At 51.3% G+C, this 19,663-nt stretch overlaps 1 protein-coding gene across 2 annotated transcripts; it reads right to left on the reverse strand.

Annotated features, from left to right (window-relative positions):
* Positions 1-1,675: 1,675 nt before the first annotated feature.
* Positions 1,676-18,862, reverse strand: Heyl (hes related family bHLH transcription factor with YRPW motif like). 2 transcript variants are annotated; one of them, XM_013123883.3, is made up of 6 exons: positions 18,703-18,848; positions 14,292-14,423; positions 12,209-12,275; positions 11,242-11,325; positions 9,382-9,463; positions 1,676-5,928 (listed from the first exon to the last, which is right to left on the reverse strand). In XM_013123883.3, exons 2-6 carry the CDS (start codon positions 14,342-14,344, stop codon positions 5,255-5,257), a joined length of 960 nt encoding a protein of 319 aa, XP_012979337.1. In that variant the 5' UTR covers positions 14,345-14,423; positions 18,703-18,848; the 3' UTR covers positions 1,676-5,254. The 2 variants fall into 2 exon arrangements, with proteins under 2 accessions (XP_012979337.1, XP_005084399.1); XM_005084342.4 differs by lacking the exon at positions 14,292-14,423 and having other exon boundaries at positions 18,703-18,862.
* Positions 18,863-19,663: the final 801 nt, after the last annotated feature.

A 19,663-nucleotide genomic window follows, 5' to 3' on the forward strand; every position in this document is an offset into this window, starting at 1 on the left:
ACAAGAGCTAGGAGGTGTGACCTTGTTGGATGAAGTGTGTCATAGAAGTGGGTTTTGGGATTTCAAATGCTCAAGCCAGGCCCAGAATCACTCTCGTGCTGCTGTCTGCCTATCTGGATGTAGAATCCTCAGCTGCCTCTCCAGCACCACGTCTGACTTCATGGCACCTCATGATACTGGACTAAACCTCTCAAACTGTAAACCAGCCCCAAGTAAATGTTTTCCTTTATAAGAGTTGCTGAGGTCATGGTGTCTCTTCACAGCAATAGAACACTGACTCAGCCACCCCAAAATAAAATAAAAAATTAATCTTAAGATAAAATGAGAAGGAGGAAGGGTGTGAAATTGATTAGTAATGCCTGCTGTGACAGCAAGATCAGGGAGTGTCTGCTACTGCCCCAGAAATTTGTTTCTCCTCATTGACCCGGACGGACTTTGGACCCTTGCTTCAAAGGGTCTCCTGGGGTACTGTGCACTGTGGGTCAGTCAAACCACATTCAAGTCACAGAGGAAACACTCCTTAACCTTCTGCTATGGGCTGGGGACTGGGAGAGAGGCCTGGGGACAGAAATGTCCCCATGGAAATAAATTCTACCCTGCTTCTCAGAAAGCCATCAGCTTTGGGCTAGGGGTGTAGCCCAGTCTGCAGAGTGCTTGCTTGGCACACAGGAAGTTCTGGGCTTGATCCCCAGCATAGACTGCAAAAGCCAGGTCTGATGGGGCACACCTGTAATCCCAGCCTTAGAGAGGCAGAGGCAGGATCAGAAGTTCAAGGCCATCCTCAGCTATGTAGAGTTCAAGACCAGTCTGGACTTTTATCTATTTATCTATCTATTTATTTTTTTTAACCTGTAAACAAAACAAAACCACCAACCCAACCAACAAGAAAAAAAAACACCCTAAAAGTTAGCAATCAAGCCAGGCGTTGGTGGCGCATGCCTTTAATCCCAGCACTCGGGAGGCAGAGGCAGGCGGATCTCTGTGAGTTCAAGGCTAGTCTGGTCTACAGAGTGAGTTCCAGGACAGCCTCAAAAACAATACAGAGAAACCCTGTCTCAAAAAACCAAAACAAAACAAAAAAACAAAAACAAAACAAAAGTAAGCAATCAAGCAGGTGTCACCCTTCTTCAGTCCACCTACTGAATAGGAATGTCCTAACTGGGAAAGAGTCCGATTCTTCTCTTTGTCTCTCCTAATGAGAGGCTGAGCTCTGCCCCATAGGTTAAACCACAGTCACCCGGCCTGGGCACTACGTTTATAAAAGCATCTAGGTGTTTGGAGGTTAGGCTGAAACTCCTCCCCCTCTTCCTCTTTCCCCTCCTGCTCCCCCCTTCTTTTTCATCATCATTTTGATGTTGTTGTAATTTGTTTGTTTTTATGCATACGGGTGTTTTGCCTGCTTGTCTGCATTGTAAGCAAGAAGCGAGCCTCTGGAACTGGAGGTACAGGTGTTTGTTAGACGCCACACTGGGAACCAAACCTGGGTCCTCTGCAAGAGCCACAAGTGCTCTAACCGTTGGGCCATCTCTCCAGTACCACGCACCCCCACTATTGTTTACTGGGGACAGTCTCACGTTGCCAAGGCTAGCCTTGAACTCCTGATCCTCTTGCTTCTGTGTCTGAATGCTGAGGTTACAGACGCACCTCCATGCCCAGCAGCACCAAATTCTTTTTCTTTTAAAACAAGTTTATTAAATTTTGATTTGAATTTATGCACGTGCATGCACGTGGGTGGCCATCATGCAGATGAAAACATTAAGTGTAGAAAGGCAAAGAACTTGAAGAAAATCACTCCCCATTAACAAGGAAGATGAGTCTCAGAGCTCAGGCTAGCCCATCTTTCACTTGGGCGGAGGGCCTGCAATCAGCTCTGTGCCTGCTCCTGTAGCTTCCTGGGTGAACGTCCAGATCTCTGGGAGGGAGTCCCTTGGCCCTCCTCTGGGAGGGCTTCCTTCTAGGGCCCCTCCCACAACCTATCTACCCAGAGAAGCAGCCCTCTGCCTTCTCCAGAAACCCTTCCATGCCCATCTTAACTAGGCAGAGGAAACGCTGCCCTCTGAGCGACCGTGTGTTTGTTACCTTTGGCTCTGCCAGGCCCGGCTGGCACAGGGTGGATCTGCATGAATGTTGGATTTGTTGGGGGTGGATACATTGGGGAGCTGGGCCAAGAGCAAAGAACAAACCTGCTGGCGGGCTCAGCTGTCAGCATGCCCTCCAGGGCCAACACGCTGGCCTCTCCTCTGGCCAGGGACTTCTGACCATTCTGCCAGAACTCCCCGTCCCTCAGCCTTGGCTCTCTTGTCTCCTCTCCAAGCCAGCCAGGAGGGTAAGGGTGGAATCCACCCCCATTGGGGTCTGTGCCAGCCACACAGAAAACTAGAAACCTTCTCACCTCATTGATCTAGGTATTCAAGCAAAAGTTCATAGGACAGCGACAATGAGCAGGTATTGTGCTCAGTGCCAGGGAGCACAGGCCAGGCATGGGCCCGGCCTCACTGAGCTTCATTCCAATGGGAAATATACCTAACCAGTAAACACACAAGCAGGTACGCGTTAGTCAACTCTCCATGAAGGGAAACAATCGGGACTTCTGAGACGAACGAGCTATTCAAGCACATTAGTCCCGAAAGGCCTCCAGGAGGAGGTGGCATGGAAGGCAAGGCCTGAGGAGCTGAAGCAGGTCATGCAAAAGGAAAGGAGGAACATTCTGGAAACCTCAGGGGAGAAGTTCTGAAGATGGGAATACTGGTAGCTGGGCCATGGTGTCCTATGCCTTTAATCCTAGCACTGGAAGGCAGAAGCAGGTGATCTCTGAGTTCAAGGCCAACCTGGTCTACAGCATGAGATCAAGGACAGCCAAGACTGTTTCACAGAAAAACCCTGCCTCAAAAACCAACCAAACAAACAAACAAGCAAAAAAAGATGGGAATGTTGGGGCTATGAGAACAGGTCAAGGTAGCATAAGCACTGAGCAAGTCCGGGGTCAGCAAAAAACAAAGTTATAAATTGGGTTAGGACTTAAAAAAAGAGCTCTGATTTTTATCATTACAATAACAGGGTGTGCGGGTGGGGGGGCGTCTAGGTCTCAGGCTGGGTTGATACGATGTGCTCTGCACATGCCACATTCTCTCTAGTGGCTGCTGAGAACGGTCTGGCACAGCCGAGCAACACAAAGAAGCTGTGGCAATAATCTAGGGGAGAGGGGACATTGCCAGGCCCGGACTATGGGTTCAGAGACTCCAAAACATTCAGGAAGTAGAAATGGAAGTTGGATGGTGGAACTTTCCAGATCTAAACATCTTTGTTGCTTGTCTGTAACACCCTGCAGTGGGGGATGAGAATGCTGGAGGCCACCAGAAGGACTAGAAACAGGAGCCATGAATACTCAGTAGGGTGTGTGTCGGGGGAGTCGCCTGCTCAGTCTCTGGGGAGAAGGAACCCAAGACTACCCAGGATGGATGCTCAAAGGGTTCAGCCGTTTCTGCTGTGTTTCCATGGTGTCAACAGACTGCTTTGCAGTTCAGGTACCTGCAACGTGGAAATGTTTCCCATAGCGCAGCCCTGAGTGAACATGGGATCTCTGGTTAGGAGGCTGCCAAGCTGCAGGCCTGCAGTAAGACCCTAATGTCCAGGAACTTCTGTCACATCTCCCTACTCCCGGCAGCCTCCATGACTCTTCTACCCTTCCCGCATGTCTCTCCCAGTGGGCTGACGATGTACTCCACAGGGATGCCTTCAGACGGGTCTAATATGGCAGCAAGATGAAAGGGCTTGCTTCCACTAAGGAGAGAAAGAAGTCTTTCTCTCTTCTTGACCTTTTCGCTTATGCTTTCCGGGTCACACAGGTGACCTCTGCCCTCTGTCCCACTTTTCCAAAATGACCCTTTTGCTCCCACGGTTTTGTAAACTCTATTCTTGTGCCCACAGGCTCCTTATTATAGCTCTGGGGACCATGGTTCCATCAAAGGCTGGCACGGGGACGGGGGGCTTTCTGCGATGACCTGGAAATTTCATGTTCAGCATGGATCCAGCACCAGAGAATAACAATCTTGGTTTTGCCAGGCATTAACCAGGGTGTTCCCAGATGGCACGTTGGGTGGTCCTCAGGGGCACTGTGGGAGCAGGTGCCCACCGAAGAGGACCCAAGTGTTTCCACACTTTGCCTACTGATATGACGACCCTAAATGTCACTCCGTCTCTGCTGTTCCACTGGCCATTTATTCCCATTAGAGAGGCAAGCGGCCTGGGGCGGGTCTGGCCTCTGAGCAAAGCCAGCTGTGTGAAATGTGGGTGAGCAGGCTCTCAGGCCCTCGACCCACTGTGTGACCTTGGAGAGCCCAGCTGCCTCTGCCTGTTCCCCGCTCCTCCGAGTTATTTTTATCTAGCCTGACAGCCCTTGGCTGTAGCAGCAGTCTGGGCTCTAGAAGCCGGATGCAAACCAGGCAGCTCAGACGTCTGGTGCTGAATCCCAAGAGAATGCCTCTTGGGGTGCCACCATCAGGGCCACAGGTCGTCCACATGGGGGACCTCCCGGGAAGGGCCATAGTCCTGGAGGATGGTGCCCAGGAGAAGGGGAGTAGGGCTCTCTCGTTGCTCTTCAGCCCTGACTCCCATCTGAGAGCTGGTGGTAGGACACCCTGCCGCAGAGCTTTGCTCCTGTGGGGACCCTCCTGGCCTGGCTTGTCAGGCCTTGGTGGCTGGTGACGTGTGCATCTGAAGCTGGGACGATGGAAGCTGCAGGCCTTAGCCGACTGGAGGACAGGACAGGTTTGTCCTGAGCTTCACTGTTACAGGGCAGGCCACAGACATCTCAATAGCCCCTGCTTCATTTCTGTCCCCAGGAAGTGAAGCAGACAGTACATTCCATCCTGTTGGCCTGGGGTGACTGAATCCCACCAGTCCTCAGGACTGGGAGCCCCACCTCTTCATGTGGGCAGCCTGCCCCTCCATGGACTCTTTAGGTTAAAGCGACAACTCCAGACCCAAGGTCCATGGTACTGGGTCCACAGTGCCTGGCCGTCACAAGGCACCATACAGCTCGGAGGCTCTGAGCTCTGAAAAGGCTACAGGGGAGCCGGGCTGGCAGCAGGGTTGCTGATGAGGAAGGTGGAAGGCGGGGGTGGGTCTCTGAGGGGCGAGGAGAGATGCCTTTTTATAGAAGCAGTTCTAGAAAAGGTGGCACCATTTTCAGAGCTCGTGGGGGAAAGTAAGAACGTTCCTCACTCTTAGGGGATGGTTGTAGGGGGGGGTCATCTCAGAAAGCCCCAATTTCAGTGATTTCAGACACCCAGGAGTGGTAGAGCACCGCTCCTGCTGGCCTCCCAGTTGGCCCCAAAGGAGATGGACTGGAGATGGGACCACACACACTGTCATCGGATTTCCCAGCTCCAGGGGTCGCTGGGGAGGAAGACGGCAGACTGGGGACTACATGGCTGCTCCTGGCAGCCCTGCTACCAGGAGCTGTGGGTAGAAGGGCAGCTGGCCTCTCAGGAGGATGGGCTCTCTGGGTGGAAGGTACCCCTCGACTGGGCAACAAATTCCTCCGGGATGGCAGGATGGTACCAGCCACTCTGTGGATCGGTGTGGATCGGAGGGCTGAGATGGGGTAAGCAGGAGAGGTGACATTGGGGAGGACGGGGCCAGGCACTCTCCCCAGAATAGCGAGTTGGCTGCTCAGGGAAGGCCACCCTGGACAGCTATGGAGGAAGGACCAGGGCCACACAGGGAAGGCCAGGGCACCAGTCGGTGTGGGTGAAGGCTCCATCTCAGCTGCATAGCTGTTGAGGTGGGAGAGAAGGCGAATCCGGACAGGGTCTGCGTGGCTACTGGGTCCTTCCAGGACCCCCAAGTACCTGATGACCTCAGTGAGGCATTCCCGAAAGCCAATGCTCCGGAAGTCAACAGCCAGGGCTCGGGCGTCAAAGAACCCTGCAAAGTAAAGCACCATGAGGGCATGCCAGGGAGAGAAGCAGATGCCCTGTGTGACCTTGGACGTGCCCCTTCACCTCTCTGAGCTCCAATCTCCCACCAGAAAGCACTAGAAGCCATGCTGTATCACTTCATGATGAGTACAGAGAAGATCTTGTGACCCACATAGCTTCTCTAAGCAGATACCTGTGAGAAGACGGTGACCACAGAAGATGTAGACCAACCCTGCCTACCGAAGAGAGGCAGACTTGGGGAGAGCAGGGAATGGCAGCAGCTGTCAGAGTAGAAGGCCACTTGGAGAAGGCACAATTGTGTGGCGGTGAAGCCTTTCGAAGCCACCACAGCTGGGTTCAGGGCACGGATCTGCCACTGAAAATGACCACCATTCCTAAGCCTCAGTTTCCTTAGCCTGGGAATGGGGAGCCAGCAGAAGCAGTCCCCACTGCTGTAGTATTCGCAGAGAGGCTGAAACGAAATGGTACTTGGAACCCCTCCACAAGTGGACCCACCTACGCCACCGGCCCAGCTGCTACTGCATCTGAGTTCATCCTCCAGCTCAGAACACAGTTGGGATGTGCTGGTCCCATGCAGCTACCATCAGGCAAGGTCTCTCTCTAGGCCTGATGTCTCTGATGTGCAGGCAAGGTGGACTGTCTGCACAGGCATCCACATCTCTACCGCCTCTGCATACCTGTCCTTTCAACCACCTTCTGGGTAAAGAAAGAGCAGCCTACACTGAGTCCTGACTGTGGCAGCAGATAGCTCATCTGTGGTTCATGGCTGGGGACCCTCGGAGGGACAGGACAGTTGAGCAGGAGACTGCCGAGTCTGGGCAGTCTGGGGTGAGACTTGACTGTGCTGTGATGGCGCACGTGTACCCTCACCTCTCTGTATTTGCTATACTCTTGTTTTACACACACATACACACACACAGACACACACAGACACACACAGACACACACAGACACACAGACACACACACAGACACACACACAGAGTTTGTTTTTTAAGACAGGGTTTCTCTCTGTGTAGCCCTGGCTGTCTTGGAACTTACTCTGTAGACCAGGCTATAGCAGGAATTCTCTTTGATCTTAATAATAAAAACCCAGAGACAGCTATCAGGGGTGAAAGCTGAAAGATCAGAGAAGCAGAGTGGCCAGGCACTAGAGAGTTCTTACCTCTACCAATGCTCAGACCAAAGGGGCGATCCTGTCCTCAGACTGCTTCAGACTGCTGCCTCAGACTGCCATGAGCTCCTGTCTCCTCCCATCTTATGTTCCTCTTTCTGCCCAGTCATATCACTCCTGCCTCCACCTACTTAGTTCTGGGACTAAAGGTATATCTCACTCTGAATGCTGGGATCACCTTTTTGTTTGTTTGCTTGCTTTTGTTTTTCAAGACAGGGTTTCTCTGTATTGTTTTGGAGGTTGTCCTGGAACTCACTCTGTAGACCAGGCTGATCTCAAATTCACAGAGATCTTCCTGTCTCTGCCTCCCGAGTGCTGGGATTAAAGGCGTGGGCCACCACTGTCTGGCCTCTATGGCTAACTAAAGTGACTAGCTTTGCACTCTGATCTTTAGGCAAGCTTTATTTGTTAGATCATAAACAAACTATCACTATACCAGGCTGGTCTAAAACTCAGAGTGCTGGGATTAAAGACATGTAATACCACTGGCCAGTTGAAACAGTTATTTCTTTATATATTTTGAAACCTGATCTAATGTTGTCCAGGCTGATGTTCAACTCATTATGTAGTCGAATTTCTGATCTTGTCTCCACACTCCATGTGCTAGGATTGCAGGCCTGTGCCGCCATACCTGGTTAATGCATTGCTAGGGACTGAACCCAAGGCTTCGTGGATACGAGGCAAGCACTCTACCAACTGCGCTACATCCTCAGCCTCCTTAATTAGTTAGTTAACTTTTAGATGACCATTCAGGTAGTCCAGAGTGGCCTGGAACTCACTGTGTTGCCTACAATGATCTCGAACTCCTGACCCTCCAGCCTCCATTTCCAGAGAGCTGTGGTTACATGTGCACACCACTATACCTGGCTATGTTGTTCTTCCTAAACAAAAGTCTGCTGAGTTCTCATTAAACACCTCTCTGCATTATCTAATTTAATCCTTACAAACGCTCTTTTACCATATCCACTTTATAGCTCAAGGAACTCAGGGGGGCAGAGAGGATAAAACCATTTGTCTTAAGTCACAAGGTTCAGAAGCAGCAGAACCAGAATTCGTATCAGAAGCCTGAACTCCCAACCACTCTCTGACCTCTCCATTAGGCTGAGTGGCGAGAACAGCCTACCCCACCCCCTCCTTCCTGGTTCTTGTGAGAATGATGTGAGATAAGTGGAAACATCTTAAAGTGCTGCCCACATGCTAATCACTACTTTCCTTTTAATAGGACAACCATGAATATAATTTGAAGCATCTCCCCACTGGATGCCACCGTCAGGAATGCGTTCCTTTGGCAGATTTTTCAAAAGGAGTCCCCATGTTAGAATTATTGGGTAGGTCTGCAACTTGCGAATTCCTGCAGTCTAATCCAGACTGAGTCTTCCAGGGAGACTCTGCAATGCTGCCTGCCCCCAGGCACCACTGTGGAGCAGCGCCTATTTGGACCACTTAAAATGCCACTGGTCTCTTCCAGAGTTGAAAGCCATTCTTGAACTTTACATCTTTGTAGCTAAGGTCTGAGGGGTGTGAAGGCTTCCCGGTCTCGAAATCACCAAACATACCTATAAGCTTCGAGACAGGATTTCCATTCACCTAGCAGTCTTTTAAAAGTCATAGCTGCTCCATGATTTTAATGGAAGGAACTAGCAAAACGATGGTGTGACTCGCCTCTTCCTATAATCGGACACTTGCTGTGCACGTGACTCATTTCCCAGTGCTGTACAGTAGCTTAGGCCAGTGGGCAGAGACACCAACAGGGTATCTGCACCTAAACATCTCAGGCAAGTTCCTCCCTGGGTTCAGGTTAGTTGAAGACTGGGATTCTAGTGAAAATTTGCTTATCCAAGCTACCTGCTAACCAGGTTTTCTGTTGAGTTTTCTGGAAGCCTGTTTCACAGAACAACCTTCTAAGACTGGGAGGAGTCAAAGGAGGGAAGGGTTCGGAGACAATGGAAGAAGAGAGATAATTCGGTGTGTGGCTCCTGCCTGCAATCTCAGAACTCTAGAGGCTGAGGCAGGGTGATTTGTGAATTCGAGGGCAGCTTGGGCTACAGAGTGAGAGCCTTTTCTCAGAACAAACATCAAAGTAGAACATAACTAAAGAAAAGAGAGGAGCTTGACAAATGGTGGCTGGATTCCACTTCAGTCCTCCCACAGAAGGGCACTGACAACCTACTTTGATCAGCAGTTTGAGCTCACTCCTTGATCCCCAGGGCCCTGTGTCAAAGAATTTGTAGTGTGAGTAACTCCCAAGAGAGTAGAGCATTGGTACCTGTGCCACCAGAGGCATGGAGCATCTTCAAGTGATCCACTGTCATCTGCAAGACCTCGGCTTTCTCCAGCTTGGAGGAGCCCTGTGGTATGGAAGGCAGAGGGTGCAGGCTGCAGGTGACTGCTGTTGCTCAGTACCCTCCTGTCCCCATCAGCATTCACTGCCTGGGCTTCCCCCGTGTCCTTCCACGCCCTTGTCCTCCCATGCCCTGATCACTTGGGCTCTTACTTTGTCCAAGCTCTCGAGTCTGAAAAGTGCTCACATCTCAGTCCACCCGTCTGCATCAATTCTGGGGTCCCATCCTAAAACCCCTCCCCGCCTCCACTGCCTTGACTGAATCCTCTTGAGTCTCCTTCCACCTTGCCTCCAGGTGCCTCTCTCCTAAAATGTCCTCAGTGAATATCAGCTCGCCCCATCCCAGAAGACTCCTCTACCTCCACGGCCCCACCACCATCACCAGACTCCTGTTATCATCCACCGCACCTGTCCCATAGACCTGCTACCCTGGGAACCCAACCCCAGCATCCCTAAGTCCCAGCCCATCATCTGAGCCCAAAGCGCTTGCTCTTCCTCTGTTCTCTCTTAGGAAATGTTTCCCAAGCCTCTAGGGAACCTTGGCTCCCATGGGACACCTGAGGGTCAGACTCTCCATGTCAGTCCTTAAATACAGACACCAAGTCTGGTTCATTGCTGGCTCGGAGAAGGTTTTAATGAGCATCTGTGGAATGACTGACTTGTACTTACTGGTCTAAGGGAAGGCAGATGGCATGTGACCTGAGCCTTGAGCATAGAGCAGTCTGATTCAACCATTTGTCTTTCCACTGTAGGACTCCCCCATCCCCCATGTCCTGTACCCCCATGTTCAACAACAGATGAGAGGCCTGTTTTACTTTCAAAGAGCTCTAGAAATGTCGGAGGACATGTGATATAGCTACATGCTCTTTCTGCTCAGATATTTATTAGCCATGTGATTTAGTGGATAGATATGACATGACATCTCTGTCTTTTACTTCTTTATGTGCAATGTGCAGAATAATCCCTGCCTCTCAGGAACACTTTTAGGATTTAATCCAAAGGAACACATCAGGTATAAAACCCAAAACACCTTGCTAAGTATAAGCATCTGTTCCTCTTGTCCCCTGGCCAGTGGCAACTATGCACACGTCTATGCATATGCACACGTGTGTGGCATATGCACACCTTGTATATGTGTATGTGTGTGTGATATCCATGTGTACACATGTGGAGGCCAGGAGATAACAGAGTACCATCCTTTATTGCTCTCCATCTTCTGTTTTCTTAGATTTTTATTGTTTCTATGCAGAGTGTGTATCTGTGTGAATGTATGTTCATGTGTGTGCAGGTGCCTACAAAAGCCAGAAGACATCGTCAGATCTCCTGGAGTTGGGGTTATGTGCAGTTGTGAGCTGCAGGCTGGGATGAACTCTAGTCCTCTGGAGAGCAGCATGTGCTTTTAACTGCTGGATCACCTCCCCAAACCTACATTTTAAAAATTAATTGTGTGTGTGTGTGTGTGTGTGTGTGTGTGTGGTCAGAGGACAGCTTGGCAGAGTCCTTTCTCTCCTTCTACAACGTGAAACCCAGACTGAACTCAAGTCCTCACTGTCTCAGCTCCTAGAATCTGCCTGTCTCTCCCTCCCAATGCTGGTTTTACAGGTATGCACAGCTGTGTCCAGCTTTTATATGTCTGCTGTGGATTTAAACTGAGCTCTTCAACAAGTGCTCATACCCTCTGTGCCATCCTCCCAGACCCCAGTGGCGGCTATTTATAAATGATCACAGCTCTGCCAGCAGTCGGAGACGCCATGGGCCCTGCACCCAGTCAGCGGCGTCATATACCTGTTTCTCAAAGGCCGTGGGCACCAAGCGTCGCAATTCGGAAAGGCTGCTGTTGATGCGGTCTCGGCGCCGTTTTTCTATGATCTGAAAATGGTGACAAGAAGTCCCCTGTAGGCATTTCATCACACTTTCCAGTGTGCCCTGATGGACACTGACTCATATTTTCCCTCAAGATTTTTTTTTCCTGGGTGGCAAATCTATTCTTTCTTTATGGAGGGTGAGAATGAGCGTTCAGAATGACAGTATTTTTGCTTAATGTCACACAGTAAAAGCACAGGGCTGGGACTAGCACTCGGACCTCTTGTCCTGGTCTGTAGGGATGACAGTCAACATAGGTAAAGCAGGGCACTGCCTATCAGAATGAGGACACTATGCAGTTGAGGATGCTCTTGAACTCCTCTTCCTGCTCTCTCAGGCCTCTGGATTCCCAGGAAAAGGTGGGGTGGAATAAGATGGAGAGCTGCTAGCAGGGAGCTCCCCTCTGCACCTCCCTGCTTAACACAAAGAGGAAAAGAACGTTCCGGGTTCCGAAGAAAGAGGGTAGAGGAGAGACTACAACAAAAGTATGAATGACCTACTGTCAGGTTCGCATCAGAGTTTTTGGGAACGCACTGAGTCTTCAGAACAGCCCTTTGGTGACTGGGGATGTAGCTCTGTTGGTAGCATGCTTGCCTCTAGCACGTTTGAGGCCTGAACTAACCCCTCAGTACTGCAACAACCAGGTATGGTGGTGCATGTCTATAATCCCAGCATTTTGGGAGGCTGAGAGAGCAGGAAGAGGAGTTCAAGAGCATCCTCAATTGCATAGTGTATTTGAAAAACAAACAAAAAATTAGTCTGTTGAGGTTAGGTGCTACCTCTCACTCAAAGGAAGAAGCAAGACATTGGAGGGGAGGTGGCATGCCCTCCTTAGATTCAGTGCATACTCCAGCCTGATTGGACTCCTCAAGAGCGGTTGCTCACTCACCCCTCTGCGCTTCTTCCGGGCTTGCATCTGCGAAGGGCTGGGAGTGGTCAGCGGTCTGGCCATCTGGCTGCAGAGGAAGAGAAAGGCTAGTTTCTCAGTGCTGAGGGATCATCTCCCTGGCCTAGGCTGACCTGGGAGGCCCAGTTGGCAGCAGGCCGGGACCGCGGTGCACTGGGGTGGGGTGGAGCTCCCAGGTGGCCATAGTCCCCAGACCAAGAAAGGGCATAGGGCATGCAGAGGGGTCGCGTGCTCTCCTTTCTTCCTGAAGACCTATTTCTTTGGGGCCAAGTCCTCTGGCTCTCCTAGCTTCCTACGTTGTCACCCTCCCGCGGATGCGGGTAGCTGTCTAGCCCCTGCCCCTGCGGTCGGTCAGCCGACCATCGGGGAACCGCGAACCGAGATGCTCCCTCTCGGGTTCTGCAACCCGATCCCGGGGGCGGGCTGACTGAGGGCGCAGGCCAGCGGCGGCCGGGCCGGGCAGGGAGGGTTGGATTTCAGAGCTAGCCGCTGGGAAGGAGCGTGGAAAGCGCAGATGCCGTCGCTTCCCACGGGCTGGAGCGCCACCGCCCGCCCTCCGCCCGGCCGGCAGCTGCCGCCTCCTCCCACGCGGCGCGGCCGGGGGCGAGGCAGAGGCGGCATCTGGGTCACAGGCTTGGGGACAGTGTTCTGACCTCCCAGAAGGCAAGGGTCCCGGTATCCTGGTCCTTCCTGCCCATGCCTGTGCTTTCCTCTGAAACCCAGGCTGGATGAAGGATGCTTGCTCCAACACCAATAGTTGTATTACAAAGACTCAGCAGAGGGGTTTCCTGCCCAGATTTTGACCAGAGTAATCACCCCCAACTGCTTTCCCTCTGGATGGCTTTTTGCTTCAGCTAGACTCTCAGAAGGCAGAGGTTCAGTGGAGAGCATCAAGGGCCCAACCCTACTGATGCTACGCTCCACAGCTTTGGGCAAGGTGCTGCCCCTGCCATTTTGGAATGCCAACATCTCAACAGGAGCCCATGAGCTTGCCCAGCACCTGCTTCTTGTCTACTAGGCTCTCCATCTCAGCAAAGGCCACCCCCAGCTTCTAGTTCTCTGGCACTGTCTTTGATTCCACCTTTGTCTTCACCTTATGTGGTCAAAGCCTGCCTATACCGTGTTTCATGTCTCTTTTCTTTTCTCTTTCTTTCTTTCTTTCTTTCCTCCTGTCTTTTTCTTTTTTTCTTTCTTTCTTTTTTGGTTTTGTTTTTCGAGTATTGTATTGTTTTGGAGGCTGTCCTGGAACTCGCTGTATAGACCAGGCTGACTTCTAACTCACAGAGATCCGCCTGCCTCTGCCTCCCGAGTGCTGGGATTAAAGGCGTGCACCACCAACGCCTGGCTTTCCTGTCTCTTTTCTTGATCTCCATGACCCTCTATGTCTCTCACCCACAGGCTTACAAGAAGAGCCTTCCCTCGGGTCTTACTGCATATTTTTCCCCCTGCCACTACCAGCAGATCGAACACTTAAGTGCAGACTTGATCTTGCCCCTCTTAGATTTCCCCTTAAAAACTTCTCAATGCTTTTAAGACTCCAAAGCATCATTCTTTGGCTGGTCCCACTGGTTCCTGTCACCTCTTAGATTCAATTGTCACTAGCTCTGCATGTTCTAATCTGAATGCACTAACTCTCCTACATTTGCATATGTGTTCTGTTTTTAGAAGTTTCCAGTCCAGTCCATCTCTTTACCATAGCCTGAAGGCTTCAACCAACCTTCAGACCACCACTCGACTCTTTTAGGAGCCTCCTCCCCTTTCTAAATATTCCTAGTCTGCTGTATGTCCCCTGCGATTTACCTCACCAGACTCCTGCATCCACAACATTCTTATTCATGATCATTAGATTAGCACCCATCTCTCCAGCAGACAGGCCCATGAGACTACGAGGTTTGTCCGTTTCACTCATTGTTACAACTCGGGTCCTCAATAAGTGTGGGACGCAGCAGATCTCACGATGGGATTTCTTACTTCCACCCTTACTTTGGTGTCACAGAGAATGTAAATATGAACACCACAGAAATCTGCCTTCTGGGATTTTGTGGACGGGGCATATGCAGCTCACCGAGAGGGTCTCAGCCCATGGGACTCTTCTTGTGGCATTTGAGGTTGGATCATTCTCAGTAAAGTACCTCACAGAAAAGCAGTTTCAGGAGAGACTAGATAGCACATTGCCTCAGGCTTGTTCCAGCCACATCTGGAAAGAAAAAACGTATCTCTCACCCTCACATCTGGACAAACAGAGCTGCTAAGAGGCCTGTGAAAGCTCCTGGGAGGCCTGGCCCTGTGAGCCAGGGCAGTTTGTTTACAAAGCTTCCCTGGTTCACTGGGGACAAGCTCTAAGAGCCAAGGTACGTAAGAAGTACAGCCTTTGTCTCCCTGGCAGGATAAAGCGTCTCTGTGGGTATTGGGTTAGCCTTGTGCACGTCACTGCCTCACAGACTGATCCCTCCTCAGGGACCGTCTGTCAGAGGTTGACACAGCAACACCCAGCTGCAGGGTCAAGTGCACTGTCCCACCTTTCTCCAGTCTCCTGGTCAATTCCCCTCGTCACCTGATCTGCCCCTTCTTCCAAATTTCCCAGGCAAATCTTACCCTGCAGTTTGCTTGGCACCACCATCAACTATCTTGCTCCTTTGGGTTTTATAAAAATCCATTTTCCAGATGAGGATGCTGAGCCTGGGGGAGTCAAAGTGGCTTGGCCAGCTCTCACAGCTGTTAAGGAGCAAAGCAGCATGGGAACCTATCTTCTGGCTCCCGAGTCAGCATTGTTTTCCTTCTTAAGTCTGACTTCCTGTCTGTCTGACTAATGCTCCAATCTCCTTATCCTTAAGTCTCTCTGCCAGAGCTCACCACAGCCTGGGATCTGGCCCTGAGAGTGGGAAGAGTTCTGAGAACCTCTTCTCGGAGAGTCTAGCAGATCTCAATGGACCCAGGGGGAGACAGTGAGCACCAGTATCCCCCATGGGCTTCCTGCAGCCCCTAGACAGGATTCCCGGGTAGCCTCTTCAGGGGCTGTAGCTTTCTAAGTGGTCTGCCTGCCAGTCCTGAACACCAGTCCCAGCTCCACCTGGGAACTCCCCTTCGTGGGACCTTTACAGATGACACCACTTTATGCTTTATATCAAGCAAAGGCAGCATTCCAACCAGTGTTCCAATGATGGACAGTCACCCAGAACTAAAACCATTTGTGAAATGAGAACGCTCAGAGAGGGAAAGGACCTTTGACCAGCCACACAGCAGTAAGAGGAAAATCCAGGATCCAAGTTACATCTAGTGTGTGTGTGTGTGTGTGTGTGTGTGTGTGTGTGTGTGTGTGTGTGTGTGATTTTGCCTGCATGTATGTCTGTGCAGGAAGAATGCACCAGATCCTCAGGAACATCGGTTGCAGGCAGTTGTTAGCTGCCCAGACGGTACTGAGAGTCAAACCTGGAAGAGCAGCCTATGTTCTTAACCCACTGAGCCATCTCTCCAGCCCCACATCTACTGGCTTTTAATTCAATACTCTTGCCAGTGCATTCCAAATGCGCATTGTCCCACCATGTCTGCCTCGTAGCCTGCGCGCTCAGTTCTAGACAGCAGTGCATGGCCATTTGTCTCATACGCTGCACAGTAGACCTTGGGAAAAACAGCCATTGTAGGGTGAGGCATGTGACATATACAGAGGTGGGAACGCCCCAGAATGCATTCTGTGCATTTCTAGTTTTCCCATTAAACGTTGCTGCCTCGTGAATGTGGCATGCTCCCTACAATGTAACAACATTCATTAGAAATTACCTGTGCTAAAGCAAGAATCTGTGTGCTATATGTGGATACAACCTCATCCAAGCCTCACCCCCCAGAGGCAGATATTTACACACTCATTTTGAAATAAAAAAGAAAGAACAGCCAGATGGTGGTGGCGCACACCTTTAATCCCAGTACTTGGGAGGCAGAGGCAGGCGGATCTCTGTGAATTCTAAGCCAGCCTGGTCTACAGAGCAAGTTTCAGGACAGGCTCCAAAGCAATACAGAGAAACCCTGTCTCAAAAAAGAAAAGAAAAAAAGAAATAGAGGGGGGGGAGGAGGGAGGGGAGAGAGAGAGACAGAGAGAGAGAGAGAGAGAGAGAGAGAGAGAGAGAGAACATCATCAGTTCAGGAAAAAGTAAAGTTACTTACACAAGGAAATGGCAGGGAGGGTCAAACTCAGGTCTTTCTGACTTCAAAGACTATCATGTGCTTAAATCATAAAGGAACAGCCCGAAGACCCTAACTTTGGGTTTGACATGTAGGAGGTGCTCATGAAATATTTGAAGATGGGTAAGAGAGAGGCTGGATTCTGTGTGAATCCAGATTGTCTCAGGGGGCCAAGTTCACACAAGACCTCTGTGGGTGATTCCCACGGATGGAGCAGGTTGCTACCACCAAACAGATGTCCTTGGTGGCATCAGAACACGGCCTGCCCCTTTGGTCTCTGAATGTGAGGGATGTGTACTGCCTCTGACCCCCAGAATCTGGTTGCCCCAGCCCGTGGCCCCTGCCACTGTTTATCTGGCTTTCTTTGTACATGAAACTCTTCTTCCCTGAGAGTTCCCCGAGGGCAGAGGCTGAGCAGGATACATCTGGGCTCTGATGCCCAGCCCAGGGTCTAGGCCACAGCAGGCAACGTTCAGTGGTCTCTGAATTGAAGCATTTATGTCTGCTGGGGGAAGGGCCCTTTGGAAACTGCTACAAAGAGGCATCTTATAAGTCAGTCTGCCAGATGTCCCACTGCCTTCCCTCCTTGGAGGGGTCTGGTCTTCTGGAACAGTCTCTAACAATGAGCTCTGGCTAAAATGACAAGAAGATACAGAGGGGAAAACCTGCAGTGACCTTTTTTACACCTTAGCTCCGGCGCTGCCACCATCAGGAAACCATTCTCATCACCCCTGGCTGAGTGGCCTCGCCCCACTGAGGTCCCTCAAAGCTGACACTCTTCCATCCAGCTCAGAATTTCTGTAGCCCTTGGCAGTTCCCGCCCAGGCTGTATACTCATGAAGGATAGGAGCCGGCTCTGACCCCTTTCAGCTCTCTGCCGTCAACTCTGTGCACTGGTCCTTGAAGACCCAATGGCACCGAGTTTGAGGTCTTTTTTCTCCATCATGATGTGGTGCTGGTTCCCTCCCTATCAGTAGGCACTGGCTTTGAGAATTATTTCTATAAATAGCAGTTTCTGCTAAGTAATTTTAAAAAGAGTTTACATAAGGAACTATATTATACATCCACACCCTAACATGCAAGAAGAGAGAGAGAGAGAGAGAGAGAGAGAGAGAGAGAGAGAGAGAGAGAGAAGAGCTATTGCCATTAGCTCCCCCCCTTGGTTTATTGAGATAGGATCTCATAAACCTGCCCCTGCCCCCTAAGTGCTAGGGTTAAAGGCATGTGTCCTCATGCCTGGCCATAGCCTCTTTAAAAAATGCTATGTATGTGTGTGCTGTGTGTACCAGGGTGTGAATATGGTGGTCAGAGACAAGGCTTAGAAGTCCAAGAGAGATGATCTACTTCAGTAGCTCTTTCTTTCCTTTCTGCTCTTACCCCTTTCCCAGAGTGGAAACAGGCCCAGGCAGGGAAACCAAAGGCTCAAAACTGCCTGGCGATAAGGTACTTGGCTAGCATGCACCAGGCTCTGGATCCAATCCCTAGCACTGAATAAAGGAAAAGGAGAGGAGAGAAGGCAGGGAGAGAAAGGCAGACAGTACAGTGATTGGTGGCAGATGTGGACTGGGTGGCAAGGGCTTGGAGACTCTTTCAGAGTGTGACCCTGACACCAAGTATTTACCATGAGCTGCCGCTAAGGCTATGACATACATTCTTCCTCTTGATTTTTACTAACACTATGGAGCTGGCTTTATTATTTATTCCCATTTTACAGATCAGAAAACTGAAGCTTATGGAGTCACAGAGCTGAGAACTATACAAGTTAAGATTATTTAACAAAAGAGAAACAACACTGGCAGTTTGGGTGGTTTGGTGGAAGGGGCACTGAGATTGGAGTCTAGGCTCTTCCCATTGGGTATTTTTTTTTCAGTACCTAAACCCAAGTCCAGCGTTCAGTGTACTCAAAGGGAAAAACATCCCCCCATCCTTTTGTGCACCATGTGAAAACTGCTCCCGAAGAAGGGTACAATCGGGGAAGTACAGATGTCTTCATAGTAAATAGATCAGGGGCAAGGGAATGTGGGACCTATGTCTAAAGTTTTCCTAAGCTCTGCAGGAACTTTCCAGGGGCGTCCCTGGGAGTAGCCAAATACCCCCCACCCCCTCCAGCTGAACACTTCTTCCATCCCAGCATCCTGAACCCTAGCTGGCCCGGAGTACCCAGGAATCTGCCGCACTGGTGTTATGGACACACAGGAAATGCTGCACACACCCTGGCTGACACCTGTGTGCTGCTGTGCACATCTGAGTGTGCTGGACTCTCTCTCACCCTGGACAGCCTCAGCCCCACCCTGTCTTACCTGAGGTCGCTCTCCCGACCCACGTCAATGGGTCCATCAGACTCTCCATCGGAGCCACTGGGCGCCCTGGGCCGCTTCATGGCGAGAGCTGGCTGCGGGGTCTCAGTCCTGCGATCCGTGGACTTGGTCGTTGGGCTCCGCCCCGGCCCCGCCCCAACTCGGGAGTCGACACCGCCCTTTCCCAGGGCCCTTTCCTGCAAAGCAGCCCGGGGCGCCCCGGCGCCCCCTCGCCCCCGCGGTGACGCGCCACCGAACCGTGGGAAGGCCCCGGGCGGTCACCGCCCCCATCGGCCACTGGGAGGTCCGGCTCCGCTCCACCGGCGCTGCCTGGACTGGCGCGCTGGGTGGCCTTGGGCAGGTGCCCTGGGAGGCCCCACGGGGGAAGCCCAGACTCCGGATCTGTCCCTAGTTATGTGCGACAGGCTTTGCTTTGCAACGCCTCAGATTTGGGAGGGACAGACCTGCACCTTCCTGCCTCCTGAGGTCCGGGATGGGCAGATAGGTTTGGAAAGGTTGCTGGGGTTGCTTGTGACCTCTTGGACAGTAATTCCTCAGACTTTCCTTCCGTTGAGAACCAAAGTAAGTGGAGGTGGGGGGGGGGGTGGGAGGGCGCTGTGGGGTGTTCAGAACTTCGAGGACCTGTGGAGAGCCCCAAAAAGGATGGCTGCTGCCTGTCAGCTGAGAAGGCTGGTCTCAGGCAAAGGCTGTTTTGAGAGGAGGGAAGACTGAGTCTCATAGAGCCAGACTGGCCTTGAACTTGTGCAGCAGAGGATGATCCGGGAACCATACATCCGGAGTGCATTACAGTGGCCAAGATCTTGGAGGTACCGGCTTGTAGGTGGGAGTGCAGGAAGGGAGAAGGTAGGTAGGGTGTGGTGGGTGGTGGAGTGTCCCTGGGAGTCAGTTACCAGTCCACGTAATGACAGAGCTGTCCTGGCAGACCTCGGCGAGAGAGGAAAGG

The sequence above is a fragment of the Mesocricetus auratus genome, unplaced genomic scaffold (assembly GCF_017639785.1).
Source record: "Mesocricetus auratus isolate SY011 unplaced genomic scaffold, BCM_Maur_2.0 Super-Scaffold_100014, whole genome shotgun sequence".
Classification (NCBI taxonomy): Eukaryota; Metazoa; Chordata; class Mammalia; order Rodentia; family Cricetidae; genus Mesocricetus; species Mesocricetus auratus.

Coding starts and splice junctions, on each gene's coding strand:
- Heyl (XM_005084342.4), bottom strand. CDS start 18,782: ATGAAGCGGCCCAGGGCGCCCAGTGGCTCCGATGGAGAGTCTGATGGA. Junction 12,276..18,702: donor GGTCGGGAGAGCGACCTCAG/GTAAGACAGGGT, acceptor CTTCCTCTGCAG/CCAGATGGCCAGACCGCTGA. Junction 11,326..12,208: donor CCCGGAAGAAGCGCAGAGGG/GTGAGTGAGCAA, acceptor CACCATTTTCAG/ATCATAGAAAAACGGCGCCG.